This window comes from Punica granatum, chromosome 6 (genome assembly GCF_007655135.1).
Source record: "Punica granatum isolate Tunisia-2019 chromosome 6, ASM765513v2, whole genome shotgun sequence".
Classification (NCBI taxonomy): domain Eukaryota; kingdom Viridiplantae; phylum Streptophyta; class Magnoliopsida; order Myrtales; family Lythraceae; genus Punica; species Punica granatum.
Genome location: NC_045132.1, coordinates 22,896,701 through 22,919,089, shown reverse-complemented (window position 1 = coordinate 22,919,089; position 22,389 = coordinate 22,896,701). Strand labels below are relative to the sequence as shown.

Below are 22,389 nucleotides of genomic sequence, written 5' to 3'. Positions count from 1 at the left end.
TGAACTTGACCAACCTCATTGCAGTGACGTGCACGCACTCGGATACAGTTACCTTGATGTCCGAGAAAACGGTGTACTTGCATTTAGCATGTAAATGACGACCGAATAAACTCTTCTAGCCGATCCGGGCTGATTTTGCTTAATTCGAACCTAATCAGTTTTTTTTCAGTAAAGAATGAAAAAATCTAGGTAAAAGTACAAAAATCTCCATTGTAGTTTGAGTTTAAGATAAATTGGATCATGTGATTTTTTTAGGGATAAATAATAGTCATATTTTGATATTTTTTTTTGTCATTATTATCCTCAAACTTATAACATTTTCAATTTGATCCTAAAATTCGAAAAAGAATAAGAAGGGGCTGGGGCCGTCGATCAGCGATCCCGACCCCAACCCCACCACCGAGGTCATATGCACCCACAGAGGATACCAACGACCATGGAGGTAGGATATGCGGCCCTGCCTCTGAATCTATCAGGATCTCGAACTCGAGATCCCAATCGATTTGGGGGTTGAGACTACCAATCGGAGACCTTGACCCCACCCTCAAGGTTTCCAAAGTCCTCTGTGGGTGTCAACAACCTTGGTTGTGGTCGGGGCCACCGATCGGCGGCCCAAGCCCCTTTCCCTTTTTCTTTCCGAATTTTAAGATCAAATTGCAAAAAAAATGAAAGTTTCAAGGTAGTAATAACAATTTTTTTTTTACTAAAAGTGATGAAAAAATTAACGATCAAGTTCGTTATGTCTCACGAAATGAACCACAAATTATTATTTGTCCATACAGTAATCATATGGTTCAATTTGTTTTAAATTCAAAGGAAGTTTTTACTTTTTTCCGAAAATCTATTCAACACCCACTCCGTTATTCACATCACAGGAATCAAGAAACTTCTGCCCGGCCACCTACGTCACCCATGTCGGCGCGCCGTTGGCCAGCTCAAAGTCCCGCGGACACGTGGCCACACTCTATTAACCCCCACGCTCACCGTGAAAAATGGGCCCACACGGTCTCTTTCCCAAAGTGGCACAACCTAAGCCTTACACGTGTCGCCACGTGTACCGTCTAACGCGGAGCCCCCTGGTTCGGCCCATTTGACGGCCATTAAGCCCAAACGGCTATTTATAGGAACAGCCCGAGTTCGTTACCTCGTATGGAATAGTTCGTTGAAGGTTGGTTGGAACACAACAGAGTGAGGAGATATATGGGGCTCTCGAACTTCCCAAGCGCCGGTGACGGCCTGCTCCCGGCGGTGGTCGTCAGCACTGTCTTCTGGGTCGAGCTGTTGGAGGGCCTGCTCAGATCATTGCTTCACGTGGCGCCGGTCTCGATGCAATTGGAGGGCGCGTGCCAGAGTCCCCTGCGTCCTGTTCAAGGCCCTCTGCGGCGGCGGTAACTGTGGGGAGTGCTGCGTGTGTCTGTGCGGGTTCGGGGAGGAAGAGGAGGTGAGCGAGATGAGCTGCAGGCATTTGATCCACAGAGGTTGTCTGGAGAAGTGGTTTGGGAGCAGACAGAGGACTTGTCCTCCGTGTCGGCGCTTCGTCGTCTGAGCTAACCATTGCAGCATGTTTGCAGAGGAAAAGACTGTTTTTTTTTAATCTGTTCTGTTCTGTTTTTGTTTTGTTTTTTGATCCGGCAGGTTGATAGTAGGTGTTGGTTTTTTCTCCATTAGCGACAAGGACGCAATGGTGTGAAGGGTCTCCGAGAAATGCAACTTGTAATCACTAGAAATTTTGTGGGATTGTGTCTTTTGAGACAAAATCTTATGTAATTGTGGTCTCTGGTTCTGTTCTCTTGTACAACCCGATTCGAGAAAGGACGGTCCGAAAGTCAATTAATGTGGAACTCATGAGGAAGAAGATAGGAAACATTTCTAAGACATGCAAGCTCGCAAATATATGTGGAAACATTCGACGAGTTATACATACAAACACTCATTATGGAATTACACCCCATGACATTTATTACTGTTTATTTAGTTGGACAAACAATCCCGATGGGTTTTTATTTAATGCTCTGCTCCATCACCTTCACCCGTTCTTCATGGTTAGCCCCCTGTTTCGCTCGAACTTCTTGTGCTCTATGAGGATGAACTCCTCGGCTTCTCGATCAACATCCTCCTGGGCAATGCTGTTCCTCTTCTCTTCTTGGTTCCACGACGGTGTGCGTTCGTACTCATATGCCATCTGGGCCCTGGCTGGAGCTATCTTACCTCGCTCGCCTTCTTCATATACATAAGCCGCAGGAGGCCCCGCGTGGTGGTGAAGGTTGTGCCCATGATGGTTGGGAAAGCTTTCATCTTCATGGACATACGCCATAGGAGGCCCCGCCTGGCGGTAATGGTTGTGCCAATGATGGTTGGGAAAGTTTTGGAACGACATTGTTTCCTTCTTTTTGGGTATCTTACTTCTTTTGCAGGCGGAAGCTTTAGAACCGGATAAGATGATCTCCAAGAAACTATATTCTGACCTCCATTTATAAGGCCTGATTAGGTCCTTGTTCAAATGGCGGGAGCGAATCTTATCGCCATTGCTTTTGGCCGAATCTCGTTGAATTTAAGAAAACCTAAAGATATCAAAATGGCCTTATCTTCCTTCTCTCTCAGCTTGGAAAATTATTGGGGCACTAGGAATCTGTAAAGGTGTCCATGTGGGGTAAAATTTGGGATCCCTGAGGCGGTTGGAGCCTCTTAATGCTTTCAGGAATCTTAGCATATAATTGTCAGCCGAAGAAATTGCAAAACGTGATGAAAAAGCAGTTATTTATTTGCAGAATCGAACATAAATGTGTCGCGTGACCGTTCTTCTGAATTCAATTGATAATGAATTTCAATTCTGTTGCGTGCATAATTCGAACATCTTTCTTTTCCCAGCTATTGGCTGAGACTCACATGGGAGATGCCTTCGCTTTGTAAACTGAAGTGGATGGTTACTCACTTCCACGTCAAGGGATGAACGACAAGTTTGCCAGCAATCCGAGATGTGAAAGGGAACACAAGTTTGAATGCATCATAAGGCTCACATTTTTGACGAAATCAGCCTTTGGATTGAGACCAAGTTGGCTGCCTCATAGTGCTTCAATCCCGGCTGCTATCCACTTGACAAATGGATCTTGAATATTTGGCATGCATCAATTTATCCTCAAGAAAATACGAAAGCAAAATAGCACGGTCCATTAGAAAGAATGCAACTGAGTGTTCTGATGCTGATTGTATGACTGTTTTATAATTTCTAGCAAGACACAAAGACCCTCAGGAGCATGAAGACCTGCTCCTTATATTATAGCTCTCTTGTCCTCACAGAACAGTTCCAACCGATATATGTTCATGATCGAGCATAATAGCTCTGGTGCTGTGACGATTTTGTGGCCTATGCTATGAACTGATTTGTATATCTCAAAATGGAAGAGAAGCAAAGAGAGCCATGTACTTAAACGTCTCGAAGATTATCACGTACATAGTAAAGTAGGAATAGGACATGACAATGATTTCACAATTCCTGTTCTATACCATCTGGGGAATAGTAGTGACTATCATCATTCCTGGTCTCTCAAGTCTCACGAAGTGAGTTTCCTTTGGAGTGACCTCGATGGCCCCTCAGCCCTAGATACCCATTCATCCCTGCTCTACAGTAGCCTGGTCCAGGTCCAATGCCATAACCGCCATTCGTTCGACTGCAGTGCTTGTACTGCGTCCTATTCCCGAGGGTGAAGCCCTTATTTCCTAGAAACTTCTCCTCTTCTACTTCCTGCCCCTGTCATGCTTTCAGCATTAAATCTTCCTCCATGTCCATCATTAAGGTAAGAAGTTGGGAAAAGCACTGGAACTGCCTCTGTTGCAGTTCCATGTTGCTTCATTTGGAGCATGACACTTATGGAACCAGCCATCGTTCAGGTGGAGGTGGCCCTAGGGCACGTGGGTTTTAGGAGCCCAAGAGGGAGGCTAAGTTGCATCTCGGGGAACCACATTTGTAGTAGTCATCATTTCCCGAGTGCCACTTGTGCTTCTCATGCACCAGGCGTAGCTCCGTGGTTGCTTAAAGCTAAAGCTTCAGCAGTTCTGCTTGGAAGATGACCTCAGGGTCTATGTGGTTCTCTGCAGTTCCAAGTCCGTAATTTAAAGGATTTTGGAGCTTTAGTGCCACCTTTGATTCACATTGGAATTGGTTTTTCACTGTAACAACTTGACGGTGAAAGCTAGTGCTCTATGAACCTTGCCCCGGCTATCACGTTCCCATTACCAAATTCTTCGGATATGATGAAGAATAGCTTAGGATTTTCATTAAAAAGGAAGTATACTATTCGTAAACCATCAAGCTTTCATGTTGTTCGTTATCAAGAAACTTTCTAGCTTTGATTGGACTTGCGGGGTTAATCTAATACAGTCGGAGTTGCTGAAAATTCCATTTGGTATCGGCTTAGAAATAATCATTCACAAGTGATTGGAATCTGTTGGGTTCAGTTTCAGGTGTGAATCAATAAGAAGTGGAGAAGCGCCCGGAGAAGGATTGACATGGTCAGATTCTGATCGTATTATTGAGCTTTTTATCAAGAAATCAAGTACTCCGGAAACGTGAAGTCCTGATTTGCGAGGCTCTCTCTCTCATTCTTTTTCTTATAGTAGGAAACAACGAATAGGCTGTATGTACTTCCTCCATGATCCAGAATACTTCAGCCTCGAAAGATGCTGATTTACTTACCGACGAGCCCAGGAGCTCCTTTGTCTGGATGAGTATAAAATATGTGTTTCCCGTGAAGCGGTTTATACTTCTCATGGTTCATCAGAAAGGAGAGTTCGATAGTAGAGTAAGCATCACATTTGGTTATTATCACATGACATAGTATATGCCGAGGAACGCGATCATTTTGCCATGGTACATCTTATTTCAGTTTTAGCTTCTCAGCATAGTACATTCTTGTCGTTGCCTGTTCTCTCTGGAGTGAGTTTCCCTCACAGGGCCTTCGACACCCACTCAGCCTGTGGCTTCGGGTACCCACCCATTCCACCCATGTAGTGGCCCGGTCCATGTCCCGTGCCGCCACCATGATTGGCATAGTTGCTTGCGTACTGCTCCTTCACATGCATTCCCGTGGGCGAAGTGCGGTACTCATAGCGACACTCCTCCCGCTCGACTTCCTCCACAGTCATACCTCCAGCACCATACCCACCCCCATAGTGATGCGAGAACTTCACTGGGGTGGGCCTGCCTGTTCCTCCATTGTGGCCCCACATTCCTCCGCCCGAGCCATGGTGGCTGCCCGAGCCAGGGTGGTCCCACATTCCTCCACCTGAGCCATGGTGGTTGTGCGGATACCCATGGGGCCTGGACATGCTGGGAACGTGAGTAGGAACGTGAGTAGGACCATAGGCTTGCATATGCGAGGACTCGTTCCCATAATGATACCCGTTTCCGGACTGCCAGCTATGCTCCTCGTGGTGCAGCTGCTGGTGCCGCATGCCACCCATCCCGCTCACCTTCTTTTCGAAGTCAAGCATGGCTGTTCGGGCTAAGGAACTGGACTAATGCCGAAGTGAAAGGTTCTATCTTACTAAAGGAAGTTGGAGCTCTGGGCTGATGCTTCTTGGCAACTCCAAATCTGCAAATTTATAGAATTGAAGTTCCACAAGAATATGATCTCTTCCATTAGATTAATGGTAATGGTTTTCCCTGTAGATCATTTTTTTTCAGTGCTCAATCAACAAGAGCAGCTTTATTCCCAACTACATGGGGCACCAGATTCTCTGTCCCCAAGGTGAACCAAATTGCTTCACATCTCCATAAGAAAGAGGAGGAAGGAGAGGGTACTGCACCTTAGAAATCATGTCTCGCCCAAAATGGAAAGAAGTCAAGAAATCGCCCATCGTGCTTCGACCCGTCTCTGGATTCAGTTTCTCCATTATGATGATCTGGTTGAATCCAAGTGCAGACATGATTGAGCGGAAACCGAGCTGGCCGGATCATGTGCATCTGTGGACGTTGAAAGTAACATGTATATCTAGATGTGCTGATGATTATGCCGCGATAAATTCAATCTCGGTCCAGGATTCACAATATGATGGTTGGTCCATCCTTTTCATCATGGCCGATAGCATAAGTTTCTTTCCTAAAAGGGTTTCTTCCATATTGGTACTTTTCATTCATGTCTTCCACTAGATCAGATCGGAAGGCATAAATTGCAGAGACCACAGATCCACCTCTACCCAACAATTTAAGGTCAAACAATCTTCATGTATTCACCCACTAGGCCATTACAATAGATAACAGTGGTTATCAAGATTATTCTTATTACAAAAACAGAGAATCGATAAATATAGGAGAATAATTACGATAAAAAAACAGAAAATTTCCAGGTTGGAAGAGGATGTAGGGTATGGCACACATTTTTGCTTGGTAACTAAAAAGTTCCAAGTTTGATACTTATTGTGGAACTATCCGTGCATATCTATTAGTTATTAGAAGTTCTATTTATTTTAATAAATCCATGGACCACCTTTGTAATCGAAAAAAAAAATATAAAGACAAATATGCCAGTTGGAAGAAAATAACAAGAATGAGTAAAATTTTATGATACATACACCTGAAATACATGTGTGATATAGACATGTATTTACTTGAAAATTTTCAAGTATAGAAATCAAAGTAAATTATGTATAAAAAAAGTAAATTACTTGAGGTTGAGCAAATTAAAGAAATATAAATAATTTATTTGCACGTACATTTCTAATCATATGTATAGTAAACCAACCCAAGAAAGAGCGGGTATGTGCCAGCTTCTATGACAGGGAAGCAATGCATGTGCATTGTTTGGTCTGGTCTGTCTCAAATTTCCAAATACATGCTGTAGAATGTTATTATTGATCTAATTTATCTAGTTTCACTTCTTACGCTCCATCCTCTGTAGTCGGAGATCGATCAGTTTGGTACATGTCAATATCCCTACCTACATGTTAGCGCCCCAAACTCAGGCGCAGTTTGGTTCTGCTGAGCCATACTGCGCAAAGCTCAATTCGGTTCTGAACAATGGGTCAAGACTTTGATGATTGATATCAAACAACCAAGGCAATCAAAGAACCAAGTAAACCTAACATTGGCTAATAATGATATAGTAAACATCCAGCAAGGCTGTCTGAAGTTAGAACAGAATAAGATCCGCTCCAATCCTCAACCAGTAATCTTCGGAAGATGGTTGAGGGCGACTCTTTGATAAGCTTCCTCAATGAAATGCTTCTCCCAGTTTGTATCTACTTGGAATGGTCCCATAAGTCTGTCAGGGCTCCATGAACTTGAACTTATCCGGTTTTTGGAAAAGAACAGAGGCTCCTGTAATCCAGTAAAGGTCGATTTTGACTCGAGAAGGACAAATTGTGAGACATGAGGGTAGAGCTCCTTCCACCTTATAGTTAGGACGTCCAGTTCGTTGCTGAACAAGACTGCATCGCATACTCGTCAAGGATATTTTTGTATCCCCGGCCACGGAGCTTGCAAAGCTTCATCATGGACATGTTCTCACGGTAGTAGTTAGGGGACTGCCATAGAGGCTGAAGGAAGTCGGCGATTTTCTGCCCATGAATGTAGATTCCGAAGATGCAGGTCTTGATGAGGGCAATTAGGAGGAGGACGGTCTTCAGGTCTAAGCCACGGAGAATACAACAAATTCTTGACATACTGAAAGCTCGGTCAGAGTCCTGCAAATGGAATAACGATCACACGATATTCAACTATTAATCTTCGCAAAAAACTGCTGAACACACACATTTAGATGTGGAGCTGCAGTCCAGAACACTCGAAACTCTTTGATCTGTTATTTTGATCAGTTCTGTTTTTCTGCTTTTTTTTTCTATCCAGCATACCGATGTGTTTTTTTCTCCATCAGCAACCAAGAAGACATCAGTATGAAGGGTCTTCGAAAAACAAACTTGTAATCACTACAAATTTTGTGGGGTTTTGTTTTTAAAAACAAAATCTTATGAAAACGTGGTCACTTATTTTGTTCTGTTAAGCTATTCGATTCGAGAAAGAGCTGTCGATGGACATGAACTCAAAGAAACATTCTATTAAGACATGCAAACGTGGAACATTTATGGAACACTCAACAAGTTACTCATTATGGAATTCAAACCCATGACACTTATACAGTTAGTTAGACAAACAAACCAAATGGGTTGTTAATCAATGTTCTGCTCCATCAACTTCACCCACTCTTCATGGACATCCCCTTGCTCCGCTCGAACTTCTTGTGGTCCATCCGGATGAACTCCTCCTCCTATTGATTGACATCCTCCTCGGCCACGTTGTACCTGTTCTCTTCTTGGTTCCATGGAGCTGCGTGGTCGTAACCGTGCTCCATTACACGTGCCCTGGCTGGAGCATTCTGAGATTGCTCACCATCTTCATAGACATATGCCATAGGAGGCCCTTCGTGACGGTGATGGATTTGGCAATGATGGTTGGGAAAGCTTTAGGACGACGTCATTTTCTTCTTGTTTGGTTTTTCTTACTTATTTTCGTGATGAAAGCTTTAGAACCGGATAAGATAATCTGCAAGAAACCGTACTCCAAACTCTGTTTGTAAAGGATTGATTAGATCATTGTTCGGAAGACCAAACAGAATATTGTCGAAGTTGCTTTTGGCTGAATCTCGTTTAATCTTCTTTCTCCACGACTTGGAACATTATCGGGGCATAAGGAATCTGTTGTGATGTGTGCCTTGTATATTGGGATTTCGAATGCCCCAGTTCTCGTAGACTCAATGAAACAAGTAAGGATCAACCGCAGATGAATTGAAGCTGTGGGAGGCCTTTGGTCATCGAGGCCTTGACTTTCAGGCCATGCAGCTGCGGCCTCAACAATCCATGTCGGTAAACAAGAGCAGCTCTATTCCCAACTACATGGGGCACCAGATTCTGTGTCCCTCAAGGTGAATCAAGAGGAGGATACTGCAACAGTGCAACTTACAAATCGTGTCAATTTCTCCTCACCCCAACTGGAAAAAAGTCCACCAAACACCTCATCGAGCTTCAACCCGTTCCTGGGTTCGGGTTTTCGGTTACGATGTTCTGGTTTGGTAGAGCATATGGTAGAGCATATGGTATTACGATGTTTATCTATATATGTATGAAACTAACGTATACATCTATCTGTGCAAATGATTACGCGACAAATTCAAAGCCATTCCAGCATAATGTTGATAACATAAGGTTGTTCCCAAAGAGTGTTTCCTCCATATTACGGTACTCTTCTTTCATTTCTTCCAATTGATCAGATCAGAAGGCATAAATTGCTGACACTACGGACCTATATTTACACAATCATTGGAGGTCAAACAATCTTCGTGTTCACCCACTAGGCCACTACAATATATAACTGTAACTGTCCAGATTCTTATTTAAAAAATCAAGAAATAATAAATAGAGGCAAAAAAAAAAGTACAGAGAGGCAGAGATGCCAGTTGGGAAAACATGAGAAGCAAAGCATGTGCATTTGCCAGCTTCTGTGACAGGGAAGCAAAGCATGTGCATTGTTTGGTCTCTTCTTTCTTAAGTTCTCTTCTCCACAACATTTGTTTCTTCTTTGGGATATAGAGATTTAAGCTAAACTCCAATTTCCAAAACAATCTAAGTCATGTTATCATTCAAGCATATTCTCCAGTTTCATTTCTTAGACTCCACCTTTGGTGTCGGGGAACAAAGAGCAGTTCGATACATCAATATCTCTGCCCACAAGCTAGAAACCCGACCGGGCGCAGGTTGGCGCGATCGCATTGTACTTCACGAGGCTCAGTTTCTCAACAATGCCTCCAAGGCTTTGATGATTGTTATTTAACAACCAAGGCAAGCAAAGAGCCAACTTGGTAGACCTAACATTGGCCAATAATAACAATAAGAGTAAATTACACTGGTGGTCCAAAAAGTTTTTTTGCTACTTGATGGTACAAAATGTTTCAAAATTGTTTCAGTATAGTACAAACCGTCATCTCACCATTGACGCCATCAAGCTGATGCTGATAGTGCAAAACCGCTTTTTGTGGGACGTTACATGATGGTGCAAAATGTTTTGAAATTGTAATTTAATAGTACAAAATGTTTTACGTAAATTACATGATGGTGTAAAATTTACAGTCTTGTAAAGGACGGCTTGACGGAGTCAATGTCAAGATGACGGTTTGTACTTTACTGAAACAACTTTGAAACATTTTGTACTATCAAGTAGCAAACAAAACTTTTTGTACCATATTGAAACATTTATAAAACTTTTTGGACCACCAGTGCAATTTACCCTAATAATAAACCTTCAATCAGGCTGTCTACAGTTAGGAACAGAAGAAAGTCTGCTCCAAACCTCTACCTACACCTCAGTGAACCATAGCAAGAAACCTCGGCAACATCATTATTATATAGTCAGTGTCATGGTATATTCTTTGCAATCCAACAGGAGAAGAGAGTAAATCTTGGCCTAAAGACGAGCCAAGGAGGCACGAAACGGAGTAAGATGAGTCTTATGAGTAAAAGATCTTTTCGGAAACAAATTAGCTTCATGACAAGGGCATATGAAAGAGCCGGAATAGATCTCGAATCTTTAGTATAATGAAGGAAACATCTCATGCCAATGGTACGCAAAATCAGTCATCATCACTACCACAAATTAGCTATTCAAAATCACAGCTAACTGCCTCTCCCAGTGAATGATTCATGTCCGAGTACGAAAACAGAACAAAGGGTTATATACAAGAGCCTCACCTACAATCCTCAATGAATGCCTCCAAAATGTCACGAAAAAGAATGAGATCGCTCAATTAATTATCCGGAGGAGCAGCAGCTGCATCAATCTGTGACTTGCCACAATCATCATCGCATCATCTGTAAGCTATCAACCCTTCATGAGGAGTCACCAGAGCAGCCTCTACCTGAATCTTTACAATGAATGGATAACAAATCCAAGTCTGCGGAAGAAGAATCAGCCACTTGTTTTGTCTCTCATGCAGTTCCCCGGCAATAGAAACTTGTAGTTCTCAGCGTTCTCTAGGAGGTACGAGGGGAGATGGACGGCCGAGAAGGAATGCGGGATGGGCCCCATCTTCCCAATGATCTCCTTGAACGTGTACTCCTCAGGGAGCATATCGAAAAGGTCCACTCCTTTGCAGATCACTCTCTGGACTCTATCCTCATTCAAGTAGTGAGAGAACCTCACCCTATCGAAGTGGCTATAGGCCTTCATCTTAAATATGAACTCTTTGATGTACCGGAAGCAGAAGCTGCAGTGCCACCCCGCATCTGCCAAGATGTCGTCAGTCTGACGATAATGTGCGTATTGAGTTTTCCCTGTCACGTATCTATGGACAGAGGCTCTCCAGCTGTTATTGTCCACAAGGAACTCGAAGGAATAAAGATAATTCTTGAGCTGGAGGTGGAGGACTGGAGGGATGTCGTCGCACCATCTTAGGAGATTGATCGTGTGCCTGCTCGGGATCTCATCAACGTCCGACATTATCAGTAGGTCATCATCGGTGATTCCAGCAATCTTCAGAAGATGGTCGAGGGCGACTCTCTGATAAGCTTCCTCAATGAAAGGGTTCTCCTTGCTCTTGAATCTACCCGGAATGGTCCCATAAGTCAGTCGGGGCTCCACGAACTTGAATTTGTCCCGGTTTTTGGAAAAGAACAGGGGCTTCGGTAATCCAGTGAAGGTCGAGTTCGACTCGAGAAGGACAAATTGTGTGACATAAGGGTAGAGCTCCTTCCACCTTATGGCGAGGATGTCCAGCTCGTTGCTGAACAAGACTGCATCATAGACTCGACGGGGATATTCTCGTATTCCCCAGCCGTGGAGCTTGCAGAGGTTCGCCATGGACACATTCTCGTGGTAGTAGTGAGGGATCTCATGGAACGGTTTGGGAGGAGACTCCCAGAGTGGCCGGAGGAAGTAGGTGATCTTCTGCCCATGGACATAGATTCCAAAGATGCAGGTCGGAATGAGGGCTATGAGGAGGAGGAGGGTCTTCAGGTCTAAGCCACGAAGCATACAACGAATTCTCGACATACTGAAAGCTCGGTCAGAGTCCTGCAGACATAATAACAAATCACACGAGATTAAACTACTGATCAAACAAAACGGCGAATTGGCACATGCCAACAGACGATATCACACAGATCCGGAATTGCAGTTCAGAGCACCAGAAACTCAAAAACCTTAATTTCCACAATAATACTAACGGACTGACACAAGTCGTGCTTAGTAGATCAAATCGAGAAAACTCAGTTAAATGATCGAGCCGAAAGCAGCCGCATATGAACCGAAAGGGCAGTTCACCGGCATAATACGTTGCTTCAAACGAGGAAAAGGTCCAAACATTGAACTGCTTCAGCTGATGAGAATATGGAAGGCCACCAAACCCCGGACATGAACTAAACCAAGACCCCCCATTTTCTCAGCAAAACGGCTAATCAAACAGTACATGAGGAAGGGACAAGAATGCGATCGGAGCAGAGCAGACAGATCAACCGGGTCCGAGGTTGTTCTTCCTCAAAAAAGGAAAAAAAGAAAAAAGAAAAAAAAGAGAGAGATATCCAAGTACCTGTCCACAGAGATCGCCGCAGATAGCATCGGTCTTCTTGGAGCAGTAGTGACCACCTCCTTCATTCATCATCCACCACATTTCTCTCTCTCGCTCTCTCGAACTGGCCAATGTCTATCCGATTCAGGTCCCTCCAACAGCAGATCCGGCGAAAACAAACTCAAAATCAAAACTTTAACTGAACCCGGGAATCAGAAGTCGAATCTACAGCCCGGAAAGGTCTTTGATTCCCGAAGAATCTGATCTCCAGAGGAAAACGGCAACAACCACCCAAAAGCCGTAGAAGCACAAGCAGAGGAAGGAGAAAAGATGAAGAAGAATCAAAGAATAAAAGAATCTGAAATCGGAACAAAACGGTCCTCTCTGTAAATGGATGGCAGGTGTAAAGATTTAAGATGCAGTGTGCTGTTTCTCTCTCAATCCCTTTGCTTAACAAAGTGGAAGAGAAAGAGAGCCGTTTCCCTTGTCTTCTTCTACCCCACAACCCTCCCTTCTTCCTCCATTATAAATCCCCACCATCGTTTACTTCTTCTACCAATGTTTCCTAATGGATCGGGAATGAAGTTACATTCATGCCCATGCTCATATTTCCTCATTCGGTGCTCGTGCAAGGGCGTTTTGGTAAATGCGTGCAGGTGGAGGTGGGGCTGGTTCCCCCACGCGTTCTCTTCTCTTGACTGGGCTCAAGACAACCTGTGTGTCGTGTCCTCCTTGGTCTGTTGACAATTATGCACCCACCGCACCTCCTCACCCCCCTCGTTTGCTTTTTGCTAATTTCTCATTAGTCGGGTCTAAGCAATTATCAGATATATTCGGCATTATTGATAATATAAGTTACGACTTACGAGTACATTGTCATTCACGGAAACGGATCATCGGAGTCATGTGAGGAATCCCTGAGGTTGAGCTACGGAGCCCGAGGCTACAAAGAAGGCCCACCAGGTCGAGTGGCGCGAACTCTTTCGACTCGTCTCCCGTAAGGTAGCAAATCCTACTAAATACGTATTATACCTTGAGTTAATAAGACCGAGAGTCACGTTAAATATTTAACATATCTGATTTTTTTAATCGTATAGTGACACCAGCAAGAACCAATAAGCATCTGGCTAGTGTCGTGTATTGAGGCAGAGACGTGGCGCGCATACGTGCTGTGGGAGGCGGACTACTGCTGCGGAATATGTCCATCTTGACGAATTTCGGGAAAATAACTTCTTTTTAAGATTTTAAAATCGAAACCAGGAAAAACTAAAGTAAAATTGACGAATAAATGAGGAGCGTGCACTGCACTCTCCAATCAGGAGGAGGTGGGGATACATGGGGTCCGACCAGTGGTTCCACGCTAAAGGCGAACGTGGTGGGACCCGCTGTTAGCCTGTTCTGTATGTCTCGGTTGGGGGAGGGGGGCGGTGAGCCGTTGCACGTGACGTAATAATGTTGGGTTTGATTTCATAATATGATTTTAAAATTAGATTTTGATTTCGAAAAAAAGTGATATAAATGAAATCCACCCTTTGACTTTATATGAATTATGCTATTTATTGTGGAAAAAAGTGGTATAAATGGGATCACTCTTTGATTTTGTATGAATTATTTTACTTTATTATAAGTAGAATTACGTTAAAATTGTAATTTTAAAATTATACTCACAAACCAAAGAAGACATAAATAACCAACATCATTTTAGTCCTTTTTATCCTTTTTTTTTATAAGATCTTTTTCCTTTTATTTATTTTGGGCATAAATATAAACGTCCTTTTTTATTTCGTTTAGTATTTTGCAAAAGGTTTGTTATATTTTCGAGGTAATGACCAAAAAAGCATAAACTTTGATCAATTTTTAATTTTGACACGAACTTTATTTTTAGTAAAAAAATATGAACTTTGATTTTTTTTTATCGAGATAAGTATCTGTGTAATTTTTCATCAATTTTGCTGACGTGATGGAAAATGGTAATTACATGGTAAAAGGTGTCACGTCATATTAGTAACAATAATAAAAAATTTAAAGAAAAATAAAAGGAGAACTGTTTTGATCGAAGAAAAGTTGAGGGCCCCGATTAGCCACCGTAACCCCGATTGGGATCGTCGGTGACCTCCGAGGGTGTTAGTTACCCAAATCAGGGGATGGCGACTGTGATTGAAGCCCTACATGTCGAAATTGGGAGAATCTCCAATGGTGGTGGCCGAGATCGAGGCCCCACCTGCCGATATAGGGAGAACCCTCTAATTTGAGAATTCTTCTGATTCTAGCCGTCCCCTAATTAGGTTTGTCAGTGCCCTCTAGGGTTACCGACGACTCCAATCGGAAGGCGGTGACTCACCTTTTCTCCGATCAATGCCTTTCTCACTTTTTTTCCTTTAATTTTTTAAATTTTTTACTGAAGTGGCATGATATCATTTACCGCATAAACACCGTTTTTCATCAAGTCAGCAAAATGGATAAAAAATGATGCAAACGCCTAAAGTGACAAGAAAATCAAAGTTCTTACAATTTTTTGTCAAAAAATAAAATTTGTACCGAAATTGAAAAAGAGATTAAAATTCTTGCCTTTTTTGGTCATTAACCCTATTTTCAACTTATATAAATTATTTATGGTGATTACAAAAATATTTTTGTTATTTGCAATATTAAATAATAAATCAATTTTAGGAAAATCTGAGGAGAGAAAAGAAAGATAACCTTCGGGAGGGAATGGAGAGCGAGAAAAAGGAGATGGCGAGGAGAGATAAATAGCTCAGCGCAATCGAGATTTACTAAATTATACTATATTTTATCGTCGTTTGATTCAAGTGATTTAACACTTATTTTTTTAAATAAAATATCGATTTAAGTCTTGTAAATGTAAAAAAATATACACCGAAAGAGTTTTATCTCTTATTGAATGGATCCGACTCGAACTGAATTAATTATAGACTTATTGAGTTTCTAAATATCATGATTCGCATAAAAAAAATTATTATTATTATTTTTTAAAATCTAACTGTTGTTAATTAATTGTAGTTTTTTGTGAGGGGGATTTTTGTGAGTAATTTACACCAAAAACTTTTGTTCCTTTTCTTTTTCTGGTGTGCACTTTGATATCCGAGAATTTTTCAATTTTGAGCTTTTGTTCCTCTTAGAATAGTAGAGAGAGACTATAGATATAGATTACATTCTGGCTTAAATTAATAATCAGAATATCATCTACCCAACAATGAAAAAAAGGGCTCCAATTGTGTTCTCTGATTATTTCACTAGAAAGGACCTAATTAATGAATAAGATCTGCAAATTTAGTAATAGAAATCTAGTAGATTCTCCAGTGCTCAACATCATATATTATGGAACAATATGATAAAGGAGTCGGTCAGCTAAAATGATTATGAAATCGATACTGCATCTAGGCGTGAAATACTCGTCAATGGCAATAATAGCTACCGAGACATAATATCGTCTGCTACAATCAGTTAATAATTTATCATGATATGTAATTATTATTGTATGATTTTAAAGTTCAATAATGATAATAATCATCTATATATATATATATATATATGACCCATGAGAAGTCAGTGCCTGAATTTCCCAAATCTCATTGCTACGGAAATAAGACGGGCGTGTTCGTGTAAAAAGCTCATGCAAAGCAAAATAACCTTCCTCCATTTTTATTTATTTTTGATAAAAAAACCTTCCTCCATCAGTCTATGATCAAATGTATCTATTATATTACTAATTACATGTGAAAGGATTCCAAGTGGAGGGGTCAACTCTAAAGCATTTTCCTCACAGCCTAATCATTGACTTGAATAAGGACTTCCAGTTAAGACGAGACAAGGTCGTTTCATTGCTCTTCACAGTCTTAAATATCAAGACCCGTTCGCCTTTTTTTTTTTTTTAAATTAATAATTAGGGTTTTTAATGCAATTTTGGCCGTTATATAGTGTATGGATCGACGGTTTGAAATTGTTATCATCATAACCTATAAGCGTGTCTGGAAGTATGATGATTTGCTGACCCACATTAAAAGGAGACAGATACGACGTGGTACCATCACGAAATTCAGGGATGCATACATAGATGTTAGGCAGATTATATAATCTAATTTAATTATCGTATAATGAATAAACGTTCTGATTTTTTATTTTTTAATTTTTCGCGGGTGTAGAAGGTCATTATCATGTATGTATATATTTGATTAATCTCGAAGCAAATTTTCAGGCCAAAAGTTGATGATCATTGGAGTATCAGATCATAGGGATAACATAGTACGTAGGTTGTGTGCGCGAGCTGATCATCATTAGGGAAGAAGAGTAAGAGTTGAATTTTCAACTTTCAACAATACACCCGATTTATTAAAAATATAGATACATTATCAACCGAATATTTAGTGAGTATTACTCATCTACTCGGAATGATAAACAAATCAAAATGCATATAAAAGAATATATGTGATACTATCACAAAACTTAATTTACCATTTACACGAATTCTCGATTAATTGATTGAGTAATACTCGCTCAATATTCGTTAATATTTACTAAATAATCATACTGTTTTTATATGGAAAGTCCAATCAATCGCATTGAAATTCTCACCAACCAATTTCCATGCTTCCAAGCTCAGAATTCGAGTCATCACATGTCAACAAAGCGAGCTCAGAGACATCGCAACGACAAATCAACCGCGACAATAAAATAGACCGCTCAACACGGCAGACGTGAAACTATATAAAGTTAATTGATGATTCATGTCGAGTAAAAGATCATACGTAATAAGTGGCGAAACTCGAATTCTTCTTGCATGGTCAGCTTCTCCACGTTGCAAGACCGATATCGAAAATATATATGTGCATAGACGTTCCGATAATTAAGTTCCAATTAAGCGATAGACGTTATTTCCTTTTCATTTCCAGTTTTCTTCCCTTCTCACGGGAAACCGCCAGCTGGACCAGCTCTGTAGAGATCCCGGCCGTGATATATGCTCAATCAATCATATGCCACTGAATAATCAATCAGCTACTTAGTCAAAATCAAATATACTATTTCCATCTATCATATATCTCGGAACAATTCGTCCCCCCTATCAAATTCGGAACTCGTCCAGTCACGAAATAAAAGTCCGGGGACCCGACACAACCTGATAAAAAAATTTATAACGACGTGATTCACCATACAAATTAAATTATGTATTTTTGTTTGCAATATTGTTCCAATGAACCTCTTTATCGAATTTGTGATTATTTATTATACGATCGAATCAGCCTATTGAATTTATGGTCCGAGTAAGTTTGGCCGTGAGGCCCGCGACCGTGGTGGTTTTCCAAACTCGTTGAGCTTCCTAATTTGGTCGGCAGCAAATTCTCACCTGCGTTGCCTTGAAATGCCGACATCTTCTCTAGTTTTATTAGCTGACCAAATTTTTGCGCCCCCCACCATCCCAAAATTTGTTTTTTTTTTTTTAAGAAAACGCTCACCAAAATTATACAAAATTTTCCTGAAATTTCAATGGACTTCCCTAAACGGAACTAAATAAATTGTTTATTTATTTATTTATTTGTTTTTCGATTACAAAGAAAACTCATGAATCTAGTACATTGAAATAGAAATCATAAATATCTAGTAAAGGGATAGGGGTAGTCTTACTGAGTATCAAATCTAGGACATCTTGATTATCAGGTGAGAGGTACATTATTGCGCTCTACACTATCTTGATTTATTTATTTATTTATTTTCTGATTACAATGAAATCCATGAGTATAACACAATAAAACAAAACTCCTAATAAACTAATAAAGCGACACATGTAATCTCACTATGAGATTCGAATTTGAAACCTCTTGATTATCAGGCGAGGTGTCGCCGCTGCGTTACACCCATTTTTCTCGAACTAACGATTTTTTAGGTAGAGGTAGAATACATTGATGTGGATAAGGGAATATAATATCGCACGACAAGTTTGGGAACGAAATTAACAAATTGTAATTTCTTAGTCAATGGGACGGCACACGTAAATATCCGGATTAAATTTACTTTAATAGCTAAACAGTTGACAACTAGTTCGGAATCAACACGATCGGATTTGTCATTATTGTAAGATGAAACTGGCTAATGAGCTCATTTTGTCTCCATTGACTCGGAAAAAGAAAAGGAAAAATGAGCTGAGACACGAATCGGAATGCATGGTGTTTGATCATACTGGATCAGATATATCAATTTGACCCGTTTGCGCCTATATCAGATAAGTTTTATACGCAACAATAAAACATGGGTAGAACGTGTCCAGTGATATCTAACAGTGGACTAGTTCGGAAATTACACGAGGGCTTTTAACAAGTCCATCTCATCCGACCAATCGCGATGAATCGGTCCACTTAGAATGTTTGACTCGTCAACGATTCAATTGGGCTTCCAGTAGGCCCATTTTTCAGTTGCACAAAACATCTCGTGGGCTGGGCTTGATTCATGAAGCCCAAATTTCTCTCAACTGTATCCGGGACCGTTTGCTCGCGAGAATCCCGTCAGGACCCGCTCCCGAACAACCGGGGTCGATCAAAGCCGTTCTATAATCGAACCCCGGTCGAAAGTCCGAAATCACCGGACCACGATACTACTGTGGTAGATTTAGTAAAGATCAGGCATATAGTAGAAATGAGAACATGCGCATTCGTGGTCCAGACCTCGAACTCGGCGGAGACGAGGGCCGGGTTCGCTCGGGGGACAGGAAGAGAGGGTGCGCACGTGGGCAAAGGGTTGGGGTCACAATATATATTTTTTCAGGATGTACCAGGCAAAGGACGCACGTGCGCAATCAAGGCAGATGTTGGGTGTTTTGGCTCTGTCAATGTTCCCTTACCAACAGGCCATGGGGCTCCTTCTTTGGAGCTAAGGTCTCCATATACCAACAAAGCTCCAGCACGAGATGAAAGGCCTTTTCCCTTGTCCGGACAATTCATGTCTCCTCCGCAAAAAAGAAAAAGAAAAGAGAGAGAGAGAGAGAGAGAGATCGATATCATATCTCGATTTAGTGACTAAACCGTAATGTATAAACTTATGAAAAGCATTCATTGTGATACGATAAGGATAGTATGTATCTGATAATTTGCTTGCATCTCGTATATCGTACAATATGTGCATTTCGAATGTAATACCGAACAAATACGCCGCCTGAGCATAACAATGTGTGATTTGGTACGTATGAGTTGTTATGCGGGGGGTGCTTGTGTGACGTCGTTGCCTATTGTGAGATTTTGTCAATATGTAATGAAGAGTCCTGCACAATGGGGCTTATGGGGCTGCTAATTTCACCCCCTTTAGTGGGCATCAACTACCCATATTCCATGTCAAATGGAGCCCAATCCTTAACCCCCAACAGTGATGTTTCTTAGTTTCACTTGTATTTCTTTTGTCTGCCAATATGAAATGCTTTTTTTTTTTTTTCCTTCTATTACAATTAAGGCTTATATGCTTAATACAACAAGATAGTAATTCTAATAGCTAATTAAAGGACACTGATAGTTTCACTATGAGAATAGAATTTATAAACTCTTGGTTGACATAGGCGAGGGTATACCAACTGCACTACACATCTTTCTAAATAAATGCATTATTTCACTTGTAACGAAAAGAAAAAAAAATAGAAGAAAATGAAAATACATTGCTCATGAAGACGAGTAAAACTAGCTTAATCACCACCACAAGTTTTAGAAAATCATTCGTTATCGCGATGCATTACGACTTCTAGTATCTTGGATCAACAACAACGAGCGATCCACTGCTTAATAAATTTGGTTTCTATAATACAAATGTGAGACAAAACGGTATCGACAATTAATGACTTGTTAAAAAGGTTGGAATCATACTATATATATTTATGAAGAGATATGAAGGTCAAAGTTTTATATACGAATAATAACTTGTCGTTGATATGTGAATTCCTTATACTTTTTTTATGGATAAAATGGTGGATAGCAGTGACGACAATCTTGCCATTCCCACTATGTAATTTTCAAGCTTTCATGTTCAACCGTGAACATATCAAACAAATTAAACAACAAGTACAAGCATTGACCGTGTTAGCATAGTACCACCAAAGTCCTAGTATAGTCTATAGAAATCAGTGTTCTCTAAACCTAAGCGAATAGCATACTTTTAGCAAATGTTTTGGCACAAATGTATAAAGGGATTCGAACCCGGAACCTTAGGTTCATCAAATTACATTGGAATAAACTTAAAACTATTAGGTAATTACCTTTGATGGTATATGAATTCCTTATACTTATAGAGACGGATATGGATCAAAATCGTCCACTCGGCGCTGTTCGTGCTTTAGGAACTTTTCCTGATCTTCTACCAACTTTAAGATTACCAAATCAAACTAGGTTAATGGGATTTGAAGAATGCAATGATTGATAACAACTCATCCAAAAGCAAATAAAGTAAAGAGGGGAGAAGGGTGAGATGGACATTTGAGACTCGTCCCTTAATTAATGCTTTGATATAATCGCCATCATCATCTAGAGGGGGTTGGGTTTATCTTAACCGACCAAACCCTAGGAAGGATATCACCTTTTATGTTCCTCAAATACACACACACACGCACACTTATCCTTGCTTTGTTAAAGTTGATTTGATGCAGCACCACGACATTACTATTGCCAGTAAGAAAGAGGGGATAGATTTCATCTTAATAAGATATTAATAGTAATATATACAACTCTTACATATAAGAATATTCTGCTTATATATTGTCTCAATCAAATTACATGGAATTAATTTAGACAAGCAGTAGTTTGTAGTTTGTTTATTCTCGTATTGGGCACTTTCCCCGTTTCCCTACCAAAAATAAAAAATAAAAAATTAGACAACTAACGTTGCATTTAACCTATTATAAATAGGTAGAGCGAGACTAGTATTGTAATTCGTAATGACGATGATGACGATAATAATTCAATCTGCGTTCCATATATATCACATGTTAGAGATATAAAAATTTTATTATAATTTTTTTACGGGAAGTAAACGTAGAACCACTTAAACCAATCTACGTACAACATTTTTGTGGCTTTAATAATAATGCATGAAGCTTCAGCTTAACTAAGTACCTCGCAGAAATAGTAATTGCCTAAATTGATTTGCAGAGAATATACTTATTGTTGTTCATCAAGTTCAGAAAAAAAAAAGAAGAAAAAAAACAGAAAATTTGCTGTGTACCAAGAAATGAAAATGAAAAGAAGCAATAATTAAATTATTGCTTTCTTATAAATACTCATTATTCCTTTCCTTCCATCCAAAAATCATTACCTATCTAGGCAGGCTTTCTGAGAGATTTCCTGATCTGCAGCCTATAGCTTTTTTGAAATGATAAAATCTCTTGTTAAATGGGCAATAATAGTTTTCATCATTATTATGGGATCATTTACTTCTAATAATGCAAATTTAACCTTTCTCTGATCTTTTTATTTCTATGTGTATATAATACCACCTTTTTTTTTTTTGGTAAACAGTTGATTATTATTCACTTTGTAGTCAATCATAACCTCAAGCTAGGAAAGGAAATTAGAGATCCAAATCTGTCGAGTCGCAAAGTCATATATTGCCGTATTTGATATCCTTTCATCAAGCGAATCTTTGAAAATTGATGGTGTCTTGTGTGTTAATCGGGGAACCACTCGTGGTTTTTCTCATCAATATAGTAATTAGTTAATTAATTAACACCTAATTTATTTATGTAAATATACTGTAATCCTCAAGCCTTTTGACGCTCTCAATTGATTTTGACCATTTGTCCTCGGGAAAACAAACGAGAATAAACATAAACAGTGGGATTTGATCTACTTTATATCCGACT

At 40.4% G+C, this 22,389-nt stretch overlaps 2 protein-coding genes and 1 pseudogene across 2 annotated transcripts; 1 reads left to right on the top strand and 2 right to left on the bottom strand.

The window, feature by feature from the left end:
• The first annotated feature begins 1,137 nt into the window (after positions 1 to 1,137).
• Positions 1,138 to 1,795, top strand: LOC116211519 (annotated as a pseudogene).
• LOC116211518 lies at positions 1,745 to 2,466 on the bottom strand. The gene has a single exon (XM_031545950.1). It carries the CDS (start codon positions 2,375 to 2,377, stop codon positions 2,027 to 2,029), a length of 351 nt encoding a protein of 116 aa, XP_031401810.1. The 5' UTR covers positions 2,378 to 2,466; the 3' UTR covers positions 1,745 to 2,026.
• An 8,076-nt stretch (positions 2,467 to 10,542) lies between these two features.
• LOC116211577 lies at positions 10,543 to 13,062 on the bottom strand. Its single transcript, XM_031546026.1, has 2 exons — positions 12,567 to 13,062; positions 10,543 to 12,052 (listed from the first exon to the last, which is right to left on the bottom strand). Exons 1-2 carry the CDS (start codon positions 12,645 to 12,647, stop codon positions 10,949 to 10,951), a joined length of 1,185 nt encoding a protein of 394 aa, XP_031401886.1. The 5' UTR covers positions 12,648 to 13,062; the 3' UTR covers positions 10,543 to 10,948.
• Between the last annotated feature and the right edge of the window lie 9,327 nt (positions 13,063 to 22,389).